The 18,134-nt window shown below is 53.6% G+C and overlaps 1 protein-coding gene across 3 annotated transcripts in view; it reads right to left on the reverse strand.

Annotated features, from left to right (window-relative positions):
• Positions 1–18,134, reverse strand: part of Csk (C-terminal Src kinase) — a 24,436-nt gene continuing 6,302 nt past the window's right edge. The window contains exons 1-14 of one of the 3 annotated variants that reach the window (XM_048417224.3): positions 17,821–17,896; positions 7,262–7,314; positions 4,500–4,576; positions 4,046–4,159; positions 3,818–3,930; positions 3,314–3,533; positions 2,437–2,530; positions 2,181–2,246; positions 2,000–2,099; positions 1,811–1,901; positions 1,536–1,609; positions 1,239–1,434; positions 1,068–1,154; positions 1–867 (exon numbers count right to left, since the gene is read on the reverse strand). In XM_048417224.3, coding sequence (XP_048273181.1) covers positions 685–867; positions 1,068–1,154; positions 1,239–1,434; positions 1,536–1,609; positions 1,811–1,901; positions 2,000–2,099; positions 2,181–2,246; positions 2,437–2,530; positions 3,314–3,533; positions 3,818–3,930; positions 4,046–4,159; positions 4,500–4,514 — 1,353 coding nt within the window. In that variant the 5' untranslated portion in view covers positions 4,515–4,576; positions 7,262–7,314; positions 17,821–17,896 and the 3' untranslated portion in view covers positions 1–684. Of the gene's footprint in view, positions 868–1,067; positions 1,155–1,238; positions 1,435–1,535; positions 1,610–1,810; positions 1,902–1,999; positions 2,100–2,180; positions 2,247–2,436; positions 2,531–3,313; positions 3,534–3,817; positions 3,931–4,045; positions 4,160–4,499; positions 4,577–7,261; positions 7,315–17,820; positions 17,962–18,134 lie in introns of those variants that run through there. The other 2 variants (XM_048417225.3, XM_048417226.3) reach the window with 2 other exon arrangements.

The following is an 18,134-nucleotide window of genomic DNA, read 5'->3' on the forward strand; positions in this document are numbered from 1 at the left end:
TGGCGGTGTCCTCATGGGAGTGGTTTATTACGATTCCATCTCACAAGGCGGTGGGTGAGCGGCCACAGCACATGAAATCCAAGCCCCTGACAGACGCCTGCCTCGGGCACATGCAAACAGTGCAACATGGTCAAGCGCAAACATAGGCGACCGAGGCAACACTGGACATGGAACACGGGATGGGGAACAGGCTGGGGTGATCGGTCCCTAGAGAGAGGCTGATTCCTCCCCAACCCCCAGGGGCAGGACAGGAAAAATAAGATTCGTACTTCTTGTAAAATGCCCATTTGCTGGGTACTTTCTTTCTCCTTATGTTGAAAAATAATAAAAAATAAACACACGGAAAAAAATCTCAAAAAAAGGCAAGGAATAAAACTCTAAGAAGGCGAGTGATGGAAGGCCAAGAGAGGGCTGACCACCGTGGGCACTGCCTCCCGCTCCTGTCCTCCTCCCTTCTCAGCCCCTTCAGTGGGCGCCCTGAGCCCTATAGGTGGGTCCATGAGAGAAGATGCCAGGCCTAGATAGGGTCCCTGGGGGGCCAGAAGGGACAGGCAGGTCAGAGGCAAGAGGCCTACCAGCCCGCTGGGGCTCAGTTCAAGTTCAGGCCCAGTGAGCAGCAGGCACCAGATCTGTGATCTTCTAGGCCCTGTCCCTGCAGGCCCACGGCCTAGGCAGAGGCAGAGGTCACAGATGCAGCTCATGGGTTCTGATGTGCTCCAGCTGCTCTCGAAGTTGCAGGAAGGTGGGCCGCGTGGCAGCATCCAGGTGCCAGCAGTTCTTCATAACGTCGTAGACTGCAGGCGGGCAGCCATCTGGGGCGTCCATCTTATAGCCCTTTTCCACCCGAGGGACGACGTCCTTCAGGGGCTGTGAGCAGGTGGCATGTGAGTACAGTGCCTTACCAGAAAGGACCCTACCCAGAATTCCTCCTAGGGAGGGCCTTCAGTTCTGCCTGACAAGGAGCAGCCTGGAAGCTCCTCAGCAGGGGAGGTAGTTCCCATAGGACGCTACTAGTGCCACCCCGCCAACAGCTTCAGCAATGCAATGGCTTCCAGACCCATACTCACAATTCTTGGGTAAGGCACTCGCCCAAAGGAATAGATTTCCCAGAGAAGGATTCCGAAACTCCACACATCGGACTTGGTGGAAAATTTCTGCCATGTGGATAAAACAATCAGCATTGATCCTAGGAAGCTCAGGAGAGGGGGTGAACCAGGACCCCTCACCTTCTCTCTCACCTTCTCTCTCAAGGCTTCAGGAGCTGTCCACTTAACTGGCAGTTTGCCTGTATCCTGAGTGCTGGAAGCTTCCTTGGTGAGGCCAAAGTCACTGACTTTGGCCACGTTGTCCTCAGACACCAGCACGTTCCGGGCAGCCAAGTCCCGGTGCACAAAATTGTTGCCCTCCAGGTACTCCATAGCCTCACAGACGTCTCTGTGAACAGGACAGCCACATGTCCCTCAGATTGGGGTTCCCAAAGCATGGCAGGGGTCTCAGGATTCTTAGCCCCACCCACCCCAGGCTGCATCACTCACAGTGAGAATTTGAGGAGACAATCTCCGCCTAGCACCGAACGACCACGTGATCGAAGATAGTCAACCAAACTCCCCTGGGGGCAGGACAGAAAGGGAGGTGAGGGTGGGGGACAGAGGAGGATCAGAACGATTGGGACACCGTGGCTTGGAAAGGTGGCATGACTTGTTTAAAGTCAGTCAATAAGTGACTGGTCAAGACTGGCAACTTCAAAGCTCAGTGGGTCCAAGGTGGAGGAGCTGGGAGGAGGGACAGGGTGAGGCTGAGGAGCACCTACCTTGGCCATGTACTCTGTGACAATGTAGAGCCCGCCCTTCTCCTCCACAATCACACCCAGTAGCTGGACTAGGTTGCTGTGCCGAAGTTGCCTGGACAAGGCAGGACAGGGTGGTCAGAGTTCGGCCAGCTTCTTCCCCTCCACCCAGGCCCCAGGCAGCCTGCCCGCCCTATGCCTGTCTCTACTCACGTCATGACAGAGGCTTCAGCCAGGAAGGCCTGGGCAGTGGCATCGTTCTTGATGCACTTAACTGCAACTCTGTTGCCCCGATAATCACCCAGCATCACATCTGGGGGAGAAGGGAGGGGTGCTGTTTCCTGGACTCCTGAAGCCTCTCAACCCCCCCCCCCCAAAGGTTCCCTCAACTCACCCCCAAACTCTCCCTTCCCGATCGTCTGTAGCAGCTTCAGTTCCTTCATGTTCAGTGCCCAGCCACCTGTGGGCGGGGCGGAAAGGCAGCAGTCAGAGAGGTCAACACTAGTTGAGGTCATTTGAGATGACAGATGGAAGGCAAATTCTTTCAGATGTGGGATGTCTGAGGTCTCCAAGCCGCCAGGGTAGGACAGAAGGCCTTGTGGGAGGGAGGAGCGGGGAGTGGGTGTGTGGGAGGGGTAGTGGGCACTCACTGCGGTAGAATTCATCTTGGGCCGCCACTGTGCCCTCCATGACCTTTGGTTTGATGAGTCGCGTGCAGAGTCCATCGGCATCTGTGGTGTAGTGCTGCAGAGGGAGGGCAGGCCCTCAGAACCAGACCCACTGGGGCTCACTTTTCATTGACTTATGCACGGCTCAGGCATGACCACCAGAGGGCAGCAGAGGCCAGCTCAAAGAGCCCGGAGCGGCTTTGTGTGGAGAGGGTTCCTCATTTCAAGAAGGGTGGGAATGGTCTGTCACCCCACCCACCCTGGGCTATGAGACTCCCAGTTGCCACTACTGCTTTGGGCCTCACCAGCATCTTAAGGTAAACAGCAAAGCCTGGCCTGCTCCCTCACCAGCCTGGAGCCAGGTGGACTCGGCCAATGTAAGCTAGAGATGGGATGAGAGGGAGCTTGGAGGGAACCCACAGTTTTCTGATGTCAAGTACGGCCTGGGCAGAGCTGGCACTGGAAGCTGCAAGAACCTGTGGATGTACAGAGCTCTCAAGGACCCTGATGGCCAAGGTGAGGTTCCAAGTAGTAGAGGAAGTGAGCTCTGGACCAGATGGGCTCAAAGCCTAGCGGCATCTCCACCATATAGATGAGAAGACCTTCACTGAGTCGAAACTTTGTGTCCTTACCTATAAGTTGGGGCACTATGGGGACCAAACACTATTGACCCTGACACACAGCAGGTGCTCCACTGAGGTGTGAGGAGCCAAAGACTCCCAGAAGTTGTCAACGTATCCAGGTTACTCTGCCAGGTGAGTCGGGCCAGGTTTGTGCTAAATGTCCTTAGGTGGACTCAGGTGTGTCTGAGTGTGGGGAGGAAGGGGAGTTCCCCCAGGCACACACACTCCGCGCTCACCTCCACCAGCTGCATGAGGTTCTCGAAGTACACCTCCTCATCAATGCTCAGCTTGCTCGCATGGTACATGATGCGGTAGTGTTCCACCTTGCCTTCACAGCTCACACACAGTGTGTAGTCCCCGGGGTAGTTGGTGCTTTCCCGCACCAGGAACAGGCCAGTCTCTGGTGGGTAGAGAAGCCGCTCGGCCTGCTCCCGTGTGATTTTGCCATGGAACCAGCTGGAGGACGGCAAGGCTGGGGGTCACAACGGCACTGACCCAGGTGCCTCCCGTGTGCAACTTCCTACAACTCCCAGTCAGGCATTTGAGGGCATCATTTTCCCCCTGCCCCTTTTTTCTTCTGCTGGGTCCCATTTTCTCTCTGTTAGGTGCAACCTCTGGTGCCATTCCCACAACGCCCCTTATTCAGGGCTCTTTTCCTCTGATGCTTTTCCAGGAGGACCACAGCCATTTCCTCTCTTCTTCCCAAACCAGGAGATTCCAGCCCTCTTCTGGGTACTCACGGCATAAGGCTGAGTTTGGTGCCTGCCTTCACGCCCTCACGCTTCTGGACATAGTTGGCTGGGATGATGCCCTCACGGCCCACTTTGTTTTTGGCTTTGTACCAGTTTGGGTCCTGGAGAGAGGGACCAGACACACTCTCAGGTCTGCCTCCCTCTGTAGGGGAGCCAAACCCAGAAGGAACCCCTGAAGGTGAAAGAACGGACTAGGCATCTAAGGTCCCCAAGTACCTTGGTGACGGCCACGATGGTGAGCACGTCTCCTTTGCAGAAGGGAAGGTCTTGCTCGGCAGTGCCATGGAAGTTGTACTTGGCAATACATTCTGTACCGGATGGCCAGGCGGCCTACAGGGTAAGGGATAGGTGTGTGGGTGCAGCCTGGGGTCCCTCTCTGCCCACCTGCCCCAGCGCCCTTGGGACCAAAGCATCTTAGCTGACTTCCATAAACCTGGGGAAGTACCCTTCTCCAGAGATACCGAGTTCCTTCCAGCTCAAATTCCTCTGTGGCCCAGTTTGGGGCCCTGTGCCCAACAGAGCACACTGGAATTAAAGTTACTTGAAGGTTTCAACTAAGACGGAGGGTTGGGCATGGGTAATAGGCTGGTCTAAGCACCTCCTCTTTTCCAGACTGGAGATGGTAGAACGTGGGATTGCCTTATCTGTGCCCACCACAACCCCATGGTACCTGTATTGCCGACATCTTCTTAGATCTGGCGTCCCCGTGCTAAAGGAAGGCCAATCTGTTACTTGGTACCATTAGAGCTGCAGGAGAAAAGCCAAGCTGAGGAAGGCTGAGAAGAAATGACCCTACCCACTCAAGGTAATCATCAACCCCTTCAAAGCAGTGCAAGCGGTGGTGCCAAAGCTTCCAAGAACTGAGACAAGGATCCAGGGCTGTTCTATCTAGCCTTGGATAGACGCACACAGACTCCAGAGTCCCAGAGAAGTGGCCATCAATTCTATGTCTCTGGGGGCCTTCTAGGTCCCACAGAATGACCAATAGGACCAATGAGGCCTGGTGGGTTGTCAGGGAAAAGGAGTCCGGGGAAACTCTGAAACTGGGCAGGTTTCTAGTGGTCCAAGAAAGTCACTTGTACTCTGTACAAATTCACAGGCTACAAAGCTTGCCCCAGAAGCCTCTGCACAGGTAATTGTCTGTGCCTACTTCGAAGTGCACACCCAAGAGAAAATAGCCCATGTCCACCAGGAGAGGGGCAGATGCTGAAAGCAAGGTAGATGAAATGGAGAGGCCACAGAAGGGAATTCTGTATGGCAGTGGCGTGATCCACTTCAGCCACCCATCAGCCTTGGACTCTCAGCCAAAGAATCAAGTACAGGGAAGCACAAGGTTTGTGATTCCCTTTGTATCAAGCTCAAAATCTGGCCAAACCAATCCAGGCCTGTTAGAATGAATGTCTGCAGAGAAAAGAACTGGACAAGGTATAAGGGGACTTCAAGGTGTTGGCTATGGGGACTGTCTGAGCCCCCTTGCAGGAGAGGGTTTGCTCCACAGCAGCTTGCTGGCTATGGATGTCTACGCACTTTTGCAACAGCAACTCCTTAGATCATTCCTCAAGAGCAGCAAGTGCGTCTGCACACACAGGTCACCACTACTATTGGTCCAAATGTGGCCCCAGACCTCAGAGAACCTCAGAAGGATGCAGAGAGAGTGGGGCTACTGTTCCCGTTCTGGTGAGGAAACACCCAGTGGCCTTCTGTGGTCACATGGTTACATGACAGACTCACTTGGGATGTGAGAGGTGAGGTCTGGTAATTGCATTTATGGCTATGCACTCCACCACCAGACGAGGACTTTCAGTGTGAGTGCTGGGACATGTGCATGCACGCCTGCACGCATACCCAATACAGGAAGCATGGAACTGAGCCCTGAAGACTGGAAGACTTCAAAAGGTAGAGGGTGGGAGTAGAGACTGATTTTAGTGGTCAGTGGTTGCTTAGAATGCTCAAGACCCTGGGTTTAAACCCTAGCACAATGTGTGTGTGTGTGTGTGTGTGTGTGTGTGTGTTTGTGTGTTTCAAATTCATGAGCAACCAAGCAAATAAAAATTGATATAAAAAGATATTTGTTAGAAAGATATTCTAACAAAAAGATATTTGTTATGGTAGAGGGTGAGATGGCTAGCCTGAGCTACATGATTAAGACCTTCTTTTAAGAGGATGGGCCAGAAAAAATAACATAGAAAAACTTAATCTATTAGCCAATCCTGGCCAAGGTGTTAGAGTAGAAGGCAGGCATAGCCTCAAGAACTGGCCTAGGGAGCTGGAGAGATGGCTCAGTGGTTAAGATCACTGGCTGCTCTTCCAGAGGACCTGGTCGATTCCCAGAGCTCACATGGCTTAAGCTCTAACTCCAGTCCCAGGGGATCTGACACTCTCACACAGACACATGCACACAAAACACCAATGCAAATAAAAATTAAAAAAAAAATAAAAAGAACTTGCCTGGGTGGAAGTTAGTGAAGCAAAGCAGAACCAACTGGCCCTCTGGGGCTCTGTGACCCTGAACTTGCTGAGCCCACACCAAGCACCCATGTCTGTCTGTTCCATGAGAAGGGTTCCAGAGGCCCTAGCATGAGCCCTGCAAGTCAGCACTGTGAAGAACTATGATTGGACCCTGAGGGTGCTGAGCCTGGGGGACTTCTTCAGGGAGCCTATGCTCCCAGAGTCCAGCAGAAGCCAGGGTGAAGGGTGCGGGCACTGACCAACACTCCCAAGCTAGACAGACCTGCACTTTGAATCTGGCTTTATCAACATGCCAACCTGGAGAGAATGAACCAACCTTTTGGGCCTCATATCCCTTCATCCTGAAAGGGGACACAGTGAACCCCTGCAAAGAGGCTAGGAAAGGAATGCGACCCCAGAGTTGGCGGTGTCTGGCACGCTTCCTGTCCCCTCCAGAACAAACAGCCCTTCTTGCACCCAGAGGCGAGGCCAGCCTATCAAACTTGTTGTCTAGACTGGGCCCAGGAAGTGTGATAGGAACCACCCCCTCACACCCCATATTTCCATGACTGAGCCAGCACGAGCACAAGAACCAGCTCCTGGGCCCTGTGGACCACACGCTATGGAGAGCTGTGAGCCTTCCTTCCTCTGGTAAAGGAGTAGAAACTAAGGCCCAAGAGGTTGCCCAAGACCACAGCCTGAGCGTGAGCTGGGGTCCCACTGCTGTTGGCTGAACCCCCAACCGTAGGGCCCTTCTATGGAGATCTTATTAGCTCACCAGCTCACCACACCTCCTCCATCCTCCCCAAATTCAAAACTCACTGCTGCCACCACAGGAGGGAGCGGAGGCTGGGCACGGTTAGTCACCCTTCCAGCTGTCAGTTTGCAAACACTCCTTCCTGGCCTGCAGCTGCTGCGCCACCTCCCTGCTGCCTTGATGATAATAATAAAAATAATCACAGGCCCCGTTTTCTGAGCACTTACTCAGTGTTAGGCCTTCTCCTTGGCACTTCACAGCTCGTCCAGTCCTAATGACGCTGAGAAACAGAGGGGCTATTATTATCAACCCCATTTCATAGATGAGGCCCCCAAGTGTGGCCCAGATTGCCTGAGGTTATAGCTCCAGTGAGATTCATATTCAGACTCCTGAGCCCCTCAGCCAGGACTCCCTGCCCTCCTGGTAGCCCCTGCCTCCCGCATCCCACATTTTATTCCCAGGAATGCTGTCTATCTGGGACTACCCTAGCCCGGGGCACACAGGGTGAAGAGCAGCCATGAGGGACAAGGATGTGGGAAGAGGATGGGACAAGGCAGCAGTAGTCAGGGGATGCTGCCTAGAGGGGCAGGCTGCTCAGCTACCACCTCTGAAGTCCAGAGCAGAGCCTTTTGGGAGGGTTTCCTCACATACACACCAGCTAGGTAAGAAGCCAGCAGGTCCTACGGATGCAATCACAGCCGGCATTGCCATTCTCTTGGCACCTGGGTTACTGCATGCCTGTCCACACATCCTCCATCCTGTCAGTCATGGTGAGGTCACCAGGCCAGAGGCTGAGCAGCTGCAGTGTCCTGGCTAGAGCTTGCCCTGTGGCCTCTCCAGCGAGGTCCGAGGTAGACAGCCAGAGTGGCTTCAAGAGGCTGCTTCCTCTAAGCCACCTTCCGACTAGCCAGGGAGTAGGCACAGAAGATGGTCCTTTGTGGGATCACTTGACCTTAGGGCCAAGTCACTCTAGGAAGGTAGTTCAGGACCACTGTCCTGGGAGGAAGGGACACTGAGCCCTGGCCCTGGCCCTATAACTGACTTGCTGTGTGACCTTTGGGAAGTCACTGGAATGTCCCACATTTTCTAGCTTCTAAGCACCTTGTCTGTCCCCTTTTCTCACATCTATTCCCAGATACCTACACTCTGCCCACTAACTTCCCTCTCCCATCATCCAAGGAATTTTTGTGCAACCTTGAGGTACAGATGGGGGCTGCTACTGTTGTACAAACAAAAGAGCAAAATACAATAGGAGTTCTTTGTGGTGACAAGAAATGGACAGAGATTATACATTTGAGGCCAGACTGGGCTACAAATTGAGACCTTATCTTAAAAAAAACAAAACAATCTCTAATCCCAGCAGTCGGGAGGCAGAGGCAGGCAGATCTCTGAGTTTGAGGCCCGTCTGGTCTACAGAGCAAGCTCTAGGACAGTGAGGGATACACAGAGAAACCAAACCAAAAACAAACAGACAGACAGACAGAAAGACCTGAAGAAATAGCTCAGTGAGCAAAATGCTTGCTGTGAAGACCTGTGTTTGGTTCCAAACACCCAGAGCAGCCTGAGTGTTGGTGGCATGAGTTTGCAATCCCCCTGACGCCAGGAATTTGTTGGCTTGCCCACCTAACCCACGGCGCAGTGAGAGACCCTATCTCAAGAACACAGTGTTCCTGAGGAATGACCTGGCTTTGACCTTTGGCTTTCATATGCACATAAGAGTACTCTAAAATGAACACACACACACACACACACACACACACACACACACACACACACACTAAAGAACCAAACTCTCCGGAGTAAGAGATATGATGCTGGCAACTAAAAAAGTAGCGAAGGTGTGCCTGCGCCCACCTCCAGACAGACGACAGTAGACAGTGGGAAAGCAAACCGGACGCAAGTGACGCCCGAGGCCACAATCTCCCAGCGATGCCATAAAAAAAGCAAGGGAGGGTAAGAATATTTGCAGCTAAGACTGTCAACCTGAGTTCCATGCCTGAAAGGAGAGAAACAACTCCACAAAGTTATTCTTTGACTCCCCCACAGGACACACACTGTGGCATGTTTGATATGTACACACACACACACACACACACACACACACACACACACCCCAAAACAAAAAAGCAAAAGAAACAATATAAATGTGGCAAAATGTGGGGCTTTTGTTTTGTGGCTGTTATTGTTGTTTTTGGATTTGTTTGTTTGTTTTTTGAGACCGGGTCTTCTATGTAGTCACGTCTATCCTAGAATCTGCTATGTAGACCAGGTTGGTCTTCAACTTACTGAGATCCTCCTGCCTCTGCCTGCTGAGTGCTGGAATTAAAGGCATGTGCCACCACCATGCCAAGGTGTTTTTGAATTTTTGATACAGGTTCTTTCTTGCTATGTGGTGCAGATAGATTTTAAACCCCGAGGTCCTCTTGCCTCAGTCTCCAGGACAGGATTACAGGCATGCACCAGCACACTCAGGTGTAAATTGTGTTGTTTTAAATTTTTTTTACACGCATGTGTTTATTTTATATCCAAGTGAGTGCGTGTGGAAATCAGAGGGTGACTTGTGGAAATTAGTTCTCCCCTTTCCACTGCGTGGGACCTGGGTGGTCAAGCCTGGCAGAGGCGTCTTTACCAGCAAAACCATTTCCCTGGCTCGCAAGTTGTGTTTTATAGAAAACAAATACACATTCCTAAGCTTAGGGATGCCTAGGTAGTTTCTGAGAGACACAGAGAAAGCTGGAGATGGCACAGCAGTCAAGAACAATTGTAGCTCTGGCAGAGGACCTGGGCTCAGTTCTCAGCACCCACATTACAGCTCACAAATGTCTTTAATTCCCATCCCAGGGAATCTGACACCTTCTTCTGAACTCCACGGGCACCAGTCACGCTCATGATATACACATACATGCAAGTAAAACACTCACACACATAAAATAAATACATCTAGAGAGACAGACAGACAGACAACAGAGATGGTCTCTGGGATGGGACTGAATTAAAGGAAAACTTGCTCCTCTAACTCACTATGTAGCCAAGGATAGCTTTAAATTTCTGAACCTGTCTACCCAGGGCTTCAGACAGGTCAGACAAACACTACCAACTGAGCGATAATGGCAGTCCCTGGTTTTGTTTTAAAGCTGTAAACATCTATATTACTTTGCCCCCAAAAATAAAATCGAAAATACACCACTTTTGAAAGCCACTTCACCAGGAGGCCTTCTTTGGTCCTCTGGCTGTGCAAGCTGGTCCTGCTTCCAGGGTCTCTCATGTCACAGTGCTCCAGCGAGGGACCTCACTAGCAGCGGCCTATAGCTGAGGGCAGAAGACAGGAGCTGGGATCTGACTCATGTCTGAATCCCCAGCATGGGCTGGGCTGAGAGCTGCTGCTCAGTAATGAGTACTGAATGAATGAACGAAAGAAAGGGCCGGCTACGGCACAGTAGGTTCTGCAACCAATAGGACTATATTTAACCCCAAAGGGTCAGCAGCTGTCTCCCACCCCCACAAGGCTGGAGGACAGGGGCTTGGGATTGTGGCAGGGCCAACGCTTCTCTGACTTCCTGCCCTAAACCCTGCTCCCAGAAGCCCTTGTGCTGGGGTCCCAGGAACAGGCTGGGCATTGTGCCCAAGCGCTGAGGTCAGTGGCTACAGCCTCAGGCAGGCCTTTCTTGGGAGCCCAGGCTGTTCGGGAGCGGGTAAGAAGTGGGGGGAAAGTAGGAGCCCAGACACTCCCAGGCTGCCCTTTCCTTGCCTTAGAGGCAGCTGCAGACCCCCAGAACCAGGCACGTGCAGAGGGTTAGGGTAGGTCAAAAGATTCCAGCCCTACCCCCTCATCAAAACTCCACTGCTTAATGGGGCGTGGGAGCCTTCAGAAACTGTTTACACGCAGCTAAAAATACCCACTGAAAAGGGAAGTGTACCAGAGACCTGGGGGACTGGCGCTACGGGGCACAGAGACTCTGGTCCTGCTATAGGACCCAGCTGAACTGTCTGCAGACACAGACACACACAGACACACACACACACACACGCACGCGCGCACATTGGGGACGACCAGTGGTGGCAACACAGGAAGGTCCTCTGCCTTCTCACTCTGCTGGGGTCTCAGGGGCCTTCTTTTGTACTTCATGTCAGGTCTGGTGGTCAAGATGAGCAGGAGGAGGGAAGGCTGAGGAGGCTTAGAGGTATAAGAACTCTCCTCTGTGCTGAGCCTATGCTGAGGTACTGAGGATTCCAACAAAATACACTCCAAGCTCCTATCTTCCTCAATCGGCCAGTGTGCCCATGCTTCAAAAAACAGAGGGTTGTGGGTATAACTTAGTGGTCAAGCATGGGCACAGCCATGTGTCCACCCCCAATCCCTTGGGTTCTACCCTTAGTGCCTTAAAAAGACTGAAGAGAGCCAGAGTTGCCTAGCAGTCAGCAGGAAGGAGGTGAGTGGAGCTGGAAGGACCGGGAAAGGAGTACCTAGAGCAGGCCAGGGTTAAGGCTTGACATCGAATTGCTGAGAGAGTCAATCAAGGCTGCCAAAGGAAGTTTCCCATAGGTCACAGGGCAGCCGGGGCAAAGGTGGAGTTGCAGTCTTGGGCACGCCTCCTGTAGTGGGCTGAGCACCTGAGGAGGGCAGCCAGCCAGCAGCTGAGCTGGTTTGGCAGCCACAGTCAGCCCCACCCCTGGTTCTGCAGAGGGCTCTCTGGCAGACAGCACTGTTACCCAGTTACACACTAGGCTGAGGGGCTGGAGGGCTCCCACTATCCCAACAGTTCAGACAGGTCCTCAGCACCCCCACTGCACAGAAGCCCCGGAGGTCTGAAAGCACACACCTTTGGGGCGCAGAGCTCTGGGCAAGAGGGGTGGGAAAGCTGACTGGCTTGGACTCTGGGGCCTGCTGCCCTGCCCCCACCCACAGGCTCCTTCAGCCCCCAGCACCTCTGACCTAAGAGGAGGGCCGATTTTAAAGGCTGAAAAATGTTAAAGAACCAAATTATAGCACGCACTGGGGCTCAGCGAGACCGGAAATCCTGTCTGGCAGTTTAGGAGCAGTAGGGGTGAGTTAAGGGGAGGTTAACGGGGAGCCTCCTCCCCAGGGTACACTGTGGCTTGAGGCTGCCACTGCTGGCCCAGAAAGGTTTCTAATTACCACTCAGAAGCCTAATTACTTACAGGCACTGGGCCTCTGGGCCTCCAGGTCTCCCCAGGGTCCTACCCGAGGCCTCTGCCCCCCACCCCTTAGAACAGACTCTAGGTCTTTGCATCTTCTTTTGCCTGTATTTACATACAGCCTCTTCGCTAACCTCCAACAACCCTTTAAAGTCATGCAGCGGCTTTGTTCCACACTTCCAAAGTCTCCTAGCCATGTTACAGGAGGGGAGATTGAGGCCCAGGCGACTAAGATAAAGGTCTACAAATCTGGGTGGCAGATTTCTCATCTCCAGTGCTTTTGGCAGAGACAGGTAAATCTGAAGCCAGCTCGATCTACAAAGTGAGACCCTGCCTCAGAAAAGCAAACAAAAGCAACCAAGGGACCACCAGAGCAAGCATTGGCAGAGCACCCAGCCCAGAGGCTAAGTTACAGAGACAGCACCAGGGACAGACCTAGGGGAAGGGGCTATCAACCCCCCACCCAGCAGACTGATGGAAGACAAAAGCATGTGGTTGACAGTCTGCTGCTCCAACAAGGTTGAGGCCCTGCATCAGCTACTTAATCCTCCTCTCCCCTCTACCTGCCACAAGCCCTGGTAGATCCCTGCTAGACAGGGGAAGAAACAAGCCTGCCAATGGTCACCACCTAGGAGGCCACCAGTTTCCAAGTGCTGGAATAGGGACTTAAACTTAGTTACGTTGGAACCTGGCTTAGCAGCCCTCCTCCCAACTTTTCCTTGACAGATCATATGACATCCTGAAAAGGACAGAACAGGAATGCTAGCGACAGCTACTGGCATCATGTCCCTGTTGCTCCAGCAAGCAGAGGCACACCTGTACTCACTCCTGGCTGTCTGCACACCCCGCCTTTGCACAGACAGATCAGGACATCAGGCAGTCTCACAGCAACCCAGAATAGACAGCAGCCCCTCAGAGGACAGAACCACTGAACAAGGACTGCTGGTTCTGGCTCCTCCTCAAATGCTTTCACAAGCCCTATTCTCCTTCCAGGAAGGCCTCCAAGCTGCTCCAGCCCATGCAAGATCCCAGCAGCCTTGCAGGACAGGGACAGGGAACCATAGGCTTATCGTGCCAGGCTTCCCTGAGCCCAGCCTCCTCTCTGGCCAGTAATGGAGCTCACCCTCCTGTCCCTTTTCCCTGTAGTGTGCACATAAAAGGCTGCAATGCCCGAGGCTGGGTGAGGACCAGGTGCCAGGCTGGGTTGGGTTGAAAAGCAGCAGCCAGGATGTACGGGTCGGATGACACCCAGGTTTCACCCGCCCACAAGCCTTCCAACCGTGCAGAGCCCAGGGCAGCCAGGGGAGCGCCCAGCAGCTCTCTTCTGCTCACAGCAGGCCACGGAAGAGAGGCGGAGGGAAGCTGCGGTTGGAGGGTGTGCACTAGTGTGCTAGAAGAAGCTGCCCTTCTCACAGAACCAGGAAGAGAAAGCAAGCAAAAACAGGGTGGGCGGGGCTGTGTGGGGCCCTCCAGTCTTGGGGCCTACACTCTGGGGAGCTCCCTGCAAGTCCAGGGCAAGTCACTTCACTCAGTGAGCCTCAGTTTCCTCAGGGGAAAAATGGGATTCTCTTCTCTCATCCTGCACACTATTCGTTCAGTTTACAACCAGTGGGTGCGGCAGGCTGCATCACGCCCAATAAGAGAGCATCCCCCAATTCCTGGAGCACTCCTGACTCTGGGGATTAGGGATCAACCACCCAAGGCCAGTCTTCCCTGCTCACATCTTCCCTCAGCCATGCAGGGAGCACACAGGCTCTTCCTTCTCCAGCTCTTTATTTTTAGGCCTGAATTTGACTTTAATCATTACTTAGCGGATTCTATTTCCAGCCCTTGGATGAAGGGACCCAGAAGGGAGGAGGGAAGAAGTGCTCCCTGCTGGGTTTAGGGAGCAGCCTGCTCCTCCACCCATCCTGTCCCTAACCAAGGGTGGGGGAAACTGAGAAACACCCAAAGGGCTCACCCCAGTCAGGCCAGCATCTTGGGCAAGATCCAACCCTGTGACCTCATCCTACTGAAGTTATGGGACAGGAGGGCAGTAGTAATGCCCATTTTTATGCCATCAGTATCAGAGAGAGAGAGGAAGGGAAGTCTGGCAGTCAGGGTCCCAAGCTACAAGCCTGAGAACTTCTGTATTTAAAGGGCCACACTGTAGTCACTTAGGGCTAGCTACAGTTTCTTCCCACTACCCACAGTGTGGTCTGGAGGGCAATTCCAGTTACTCCAGTCACAATGAGGAAGAGCAACGTTTGTCACAGAGATGCACCTTCAGTTCATACCCGGGGAATCCTCGCAAAGGAGGACACTAACGCATAAGCCTGGTTTCTAACTCCCAGGTACAAGACTAGACTCTAACCTTCCCCTTCCCTGGCCACCGAAGAAAACTGGGGCTGGCCTGACTAGCCCTGGCTCACTAAGGAACCCTCGTTTTCCACTGGAACATGCAGCCTAGGACAGTCATGCAGAACCCGGGAGGCAAGGGGACTCTTCAGGCTGGGTATGGTGTGTGCACACCTTTAATCTCAGTGCTCTGAGTACTGTAGCAGAGGGATCTTAAGTTCAAGGCTATGTGAACACCACCGCTGTGTGCCGGGAAGCAGTAGTAGTAGGCGGCTATTCTCAACTCCAAGTCTATGAAGGGGAATGGGTGGGGTCAGGCCTTGGACAGTAACTGGCAGTCTGTGGTTCCAAGGCCAGCCCCGGCCCTGAGGCAGTCTATCACATGGTGATGGAGGGGGAGGTGGAAGGGGGCACAGCGTAGACCCAATAGTCAACAACACACGCAGGTACAGAGGCTTTCAGAGGGGCTGGGACACTTTACTGATGACAGTTGAGGGGACAGCCATTCTGGGGCCATGGCTCAGGGATCTTTCTTCCATACTAAGGCAACCACACTAACCACCGTCCCAGGCATTTTCTAGTTTCTTTGTAGGTTAGTTAGTTCAGTGTCCTCTGAGGTATAAGGGTCTCTGTACCTGTTAGCTCTGCTCAGGAGGCAATGGGATGGCTGGGCTTGGAATTCACATGCTCGGCTGCTAAGCTGTCTGCGCTCTACGAGCTGCTTGCAGGGTGTGTAGTAACAGCCCACAACAGTGACAGATGGAAGCACCGTACACTCGGGGAGAGGGTTCGCGTGACGACGCTGTAGCGGAGCTCCTGAAAACACCCTGAAGCTTTTTAGAGGCAGTTACCATGACAGGTAGCGCAGGAAATGTCCAGGGACAGAGCAGTAATGGAAAAAGAGTTGTGGCAGACAGGTGCTTGAATGGCAACAGCAACAAAGGAAGAAAATCAGGAACATGGGGCTAACACGCTAGCAGTCCCTGCCTGGCAATTAGGGGGTAATCTTACATTGCTTTCTAAAATTTCTGGGGCTTGTTTTCTTTCTTCCACAGTCTGGAACCCAAGCTGGCCTTGACCTTGACTCCTCCTGCCTCAGCCTCCCCGTTACTGGGATTACAGGTGCATGCCACCACATAAGGCCCTCAGTACTTTCGAAATATTAAAATTAATGCAGGTACAGTTTTTACGTGAGTTCAGACCGCCTTTCCTAGGTCCCACCAGCCCTTCAGCTCTGGTCCAGGTATTTAGGACGCTTTAGCTATGGAGAAGCTATTCCCATCTGGGACACTCTCAGGCATGAGAGGGTCTCTCTACCCTCTTTCCCAGATTCAACATCTTTGTTCTTTGAGGGCTATGTGTCAAAACGTTGGACTCTTTCTAAAGATGAACCCCAGAAATGGATGTGGGTGGTCCTACCAACTTGGAGGGGATCCAGGAGGATTACTGGGGAGGTTGGGTCATACTATTCCATGCCCACTTATACTGGCATGGAGGAAGCTGGAATCTGCCCCTTCACCAACACCTGCTGTGGGACACTCCGGGTGGACTGGCCGCTGTGGGGCAGCGCTCCTGCAGTGGGGATGGCATCTGCTTTCCTGGCCTTTCCTTGTTCCCATCCCAACACAGAGAGAGTGGCTGCTTCTGATGGGGGGGGCATTAGTTCACCGAATGAAAGTAGCAGCTGTGAGCATGTGCTAGCCTAAGCTAAGCTGCTTTCTAAAGGCCTCTGGACCCTGGCCACACCCTTACAGCTAAGTAAGAAGCACCCAGCTATGTCAGGCCCAGCCACAGCCCCTGAGGCTGGACAGGAAGTTCGGGTTGGGCATGAGACTATGTGAGTATAGCCTCACAGGCGGGGAGTATTCCACCGTCCCCCGCCCCCCATTGCATCTTAGGGCACCAGGAAAAACCTTAAACAAGGGCAAGGGCCTCAGCTGGACAAAACTGCCTGTGGTTCCAAGGGCCGCCTAGGCACAGTTCAGTATCCTGAAGGGATCTGGAAGATCCTGCTGCACTATCAACCTAACTCTTGCTGCCTCTGGCCTGATCCTGTTGTGGCCATACCAAGACACCATGACGCCCAGGGGACGGGGAGGCAGAAGAAACAAGTCCCATAGTGTCTGCACTCCTCCATACTTTCATGCCAAGGCTGTCTTCCACTTTCCTTTGCTGACCCCATTCTGACTGAGCCAGCTGGGAAATGTGGGGAAGGCGGGGTCAGGACCAGGCTTCTGTACACTCCACTCCAACATGTCCCCACAGCAGTAGGAAGGACCCAATGCTGGGCACCAAGGAGAAGTCTCACAAGCAATACCCATGATGTCTTAGCTCACAAGGAGGTAGCATTAGGACCGGAAGCCCTTTTCCTCTTCTCTAGCCCTCTGTAGGGGAACACGTGCTCACCCCACAAGGTCCCTCCTGGGTCAGGCTAGGGACCGCTTGTATCCCTGGTAGATGCAGAATGGGCCTAGTTCCCCTTCACCCACAGCAATCCATCCTTGCAGAACAGGGATGAAGATAGCTAGCCTTCCTCCACCAGAGGCCTGGAATATGACCTGCCCCTTGGGCCTCAGTTCCCTAGTGCACAAAAAGAAAAAAAAAATGCTCCTACTTAAGCTCCAAAGCTCCAGTGACTCGACACACCCCTTTCAAACAACTGGTCTGGGTCCTGAGGAGCTGGGAAATGGGCTGACCGGGGTGCTAAAGGTGGGGGCATAGTACTAATGTCCAGTGTCACCTCCACTCAGACTGGAAGCTCTGCCCAGTTTCTCCACCCAAGGGTCAGAGGTCCCTTGCTTTAAGCCTGGTCCTCTGGCAGGCCAAGGGTGACAGACTCAGTTCAAGGACCCAGGCTTCTAGCAGGGCTCAAGGGAGGTAGCATGGCCCTGGGCTGCTTGGAGCCAACAAGACCTCAGAACCAAGCAAGTCAGAGTCCGGTCAGGGAGGCCCTGAACAGGAAGGGCCAAACTCCCTATAGTCCAGCCCATTTTCCCAACCCATACTGATTCTCTTCCTCGGGGTCTAGTCACTTCCCACTCTGTTCCACACGGGGTTGAGGGGTAGGACTCGGCTAACCTAAGTCTCTTGTGGTGCAGGGCAGTACCTCCCTCGTGGCTCCCTCCCAGTAATGTTCTGACAGTGATTCCCGGGAGAATTCGAACCCAGTTAGGAGGTGGGGGGGCGATGGGTGTGGACGCGGCAGTGGTGGCCTTAGAGGCGGGACAAGCGACCTCCTCCCTTCCAGGGGACACTCGGACACCCACCTCCTTGGGGGCTGCCCAGTACTCACCTCTCTCGGGGCACTGCGGTCCAGGCCACCTCACCGCGGGCGGCATCAGCGGCCTTCAGGACAGTCCATGAGGCCAAGAGGGAGGGGAGGGGCGCAGGGGTCCCCAGGGGGTGCGGTACAAAGAGGTGTATGGATGCGAAAATAGGGGGAGGAAGGACGGCCAGACAGGCGGGGGGACGGCCGCGTAGCCCGGGTCGGGGAGGGAAGAAAGGCGGGGGAAGGGGGCGGGAGGGAGTCCTGGGGGGAGGAAACAATGTAGCCGGCGCGGCCCCGGCAGAGTTCCGCTTCCGAACGTGGCCACCGAGGTTCGATTT

The sequence above is a fragment of the Myodes glareolus genome, chromosome 4 (assembly GCF_982192425.1).
Source record: "Myodes glareolus chromosome 4, mMyoGla1.1, whole genome shotgun sequence".
NCBI classification, from domain to species: Eukaryota; Metazoa; Chordata; class Mammalia; order Rodentia; family Cricetidae; genus Myodes; species Myodes glareolus.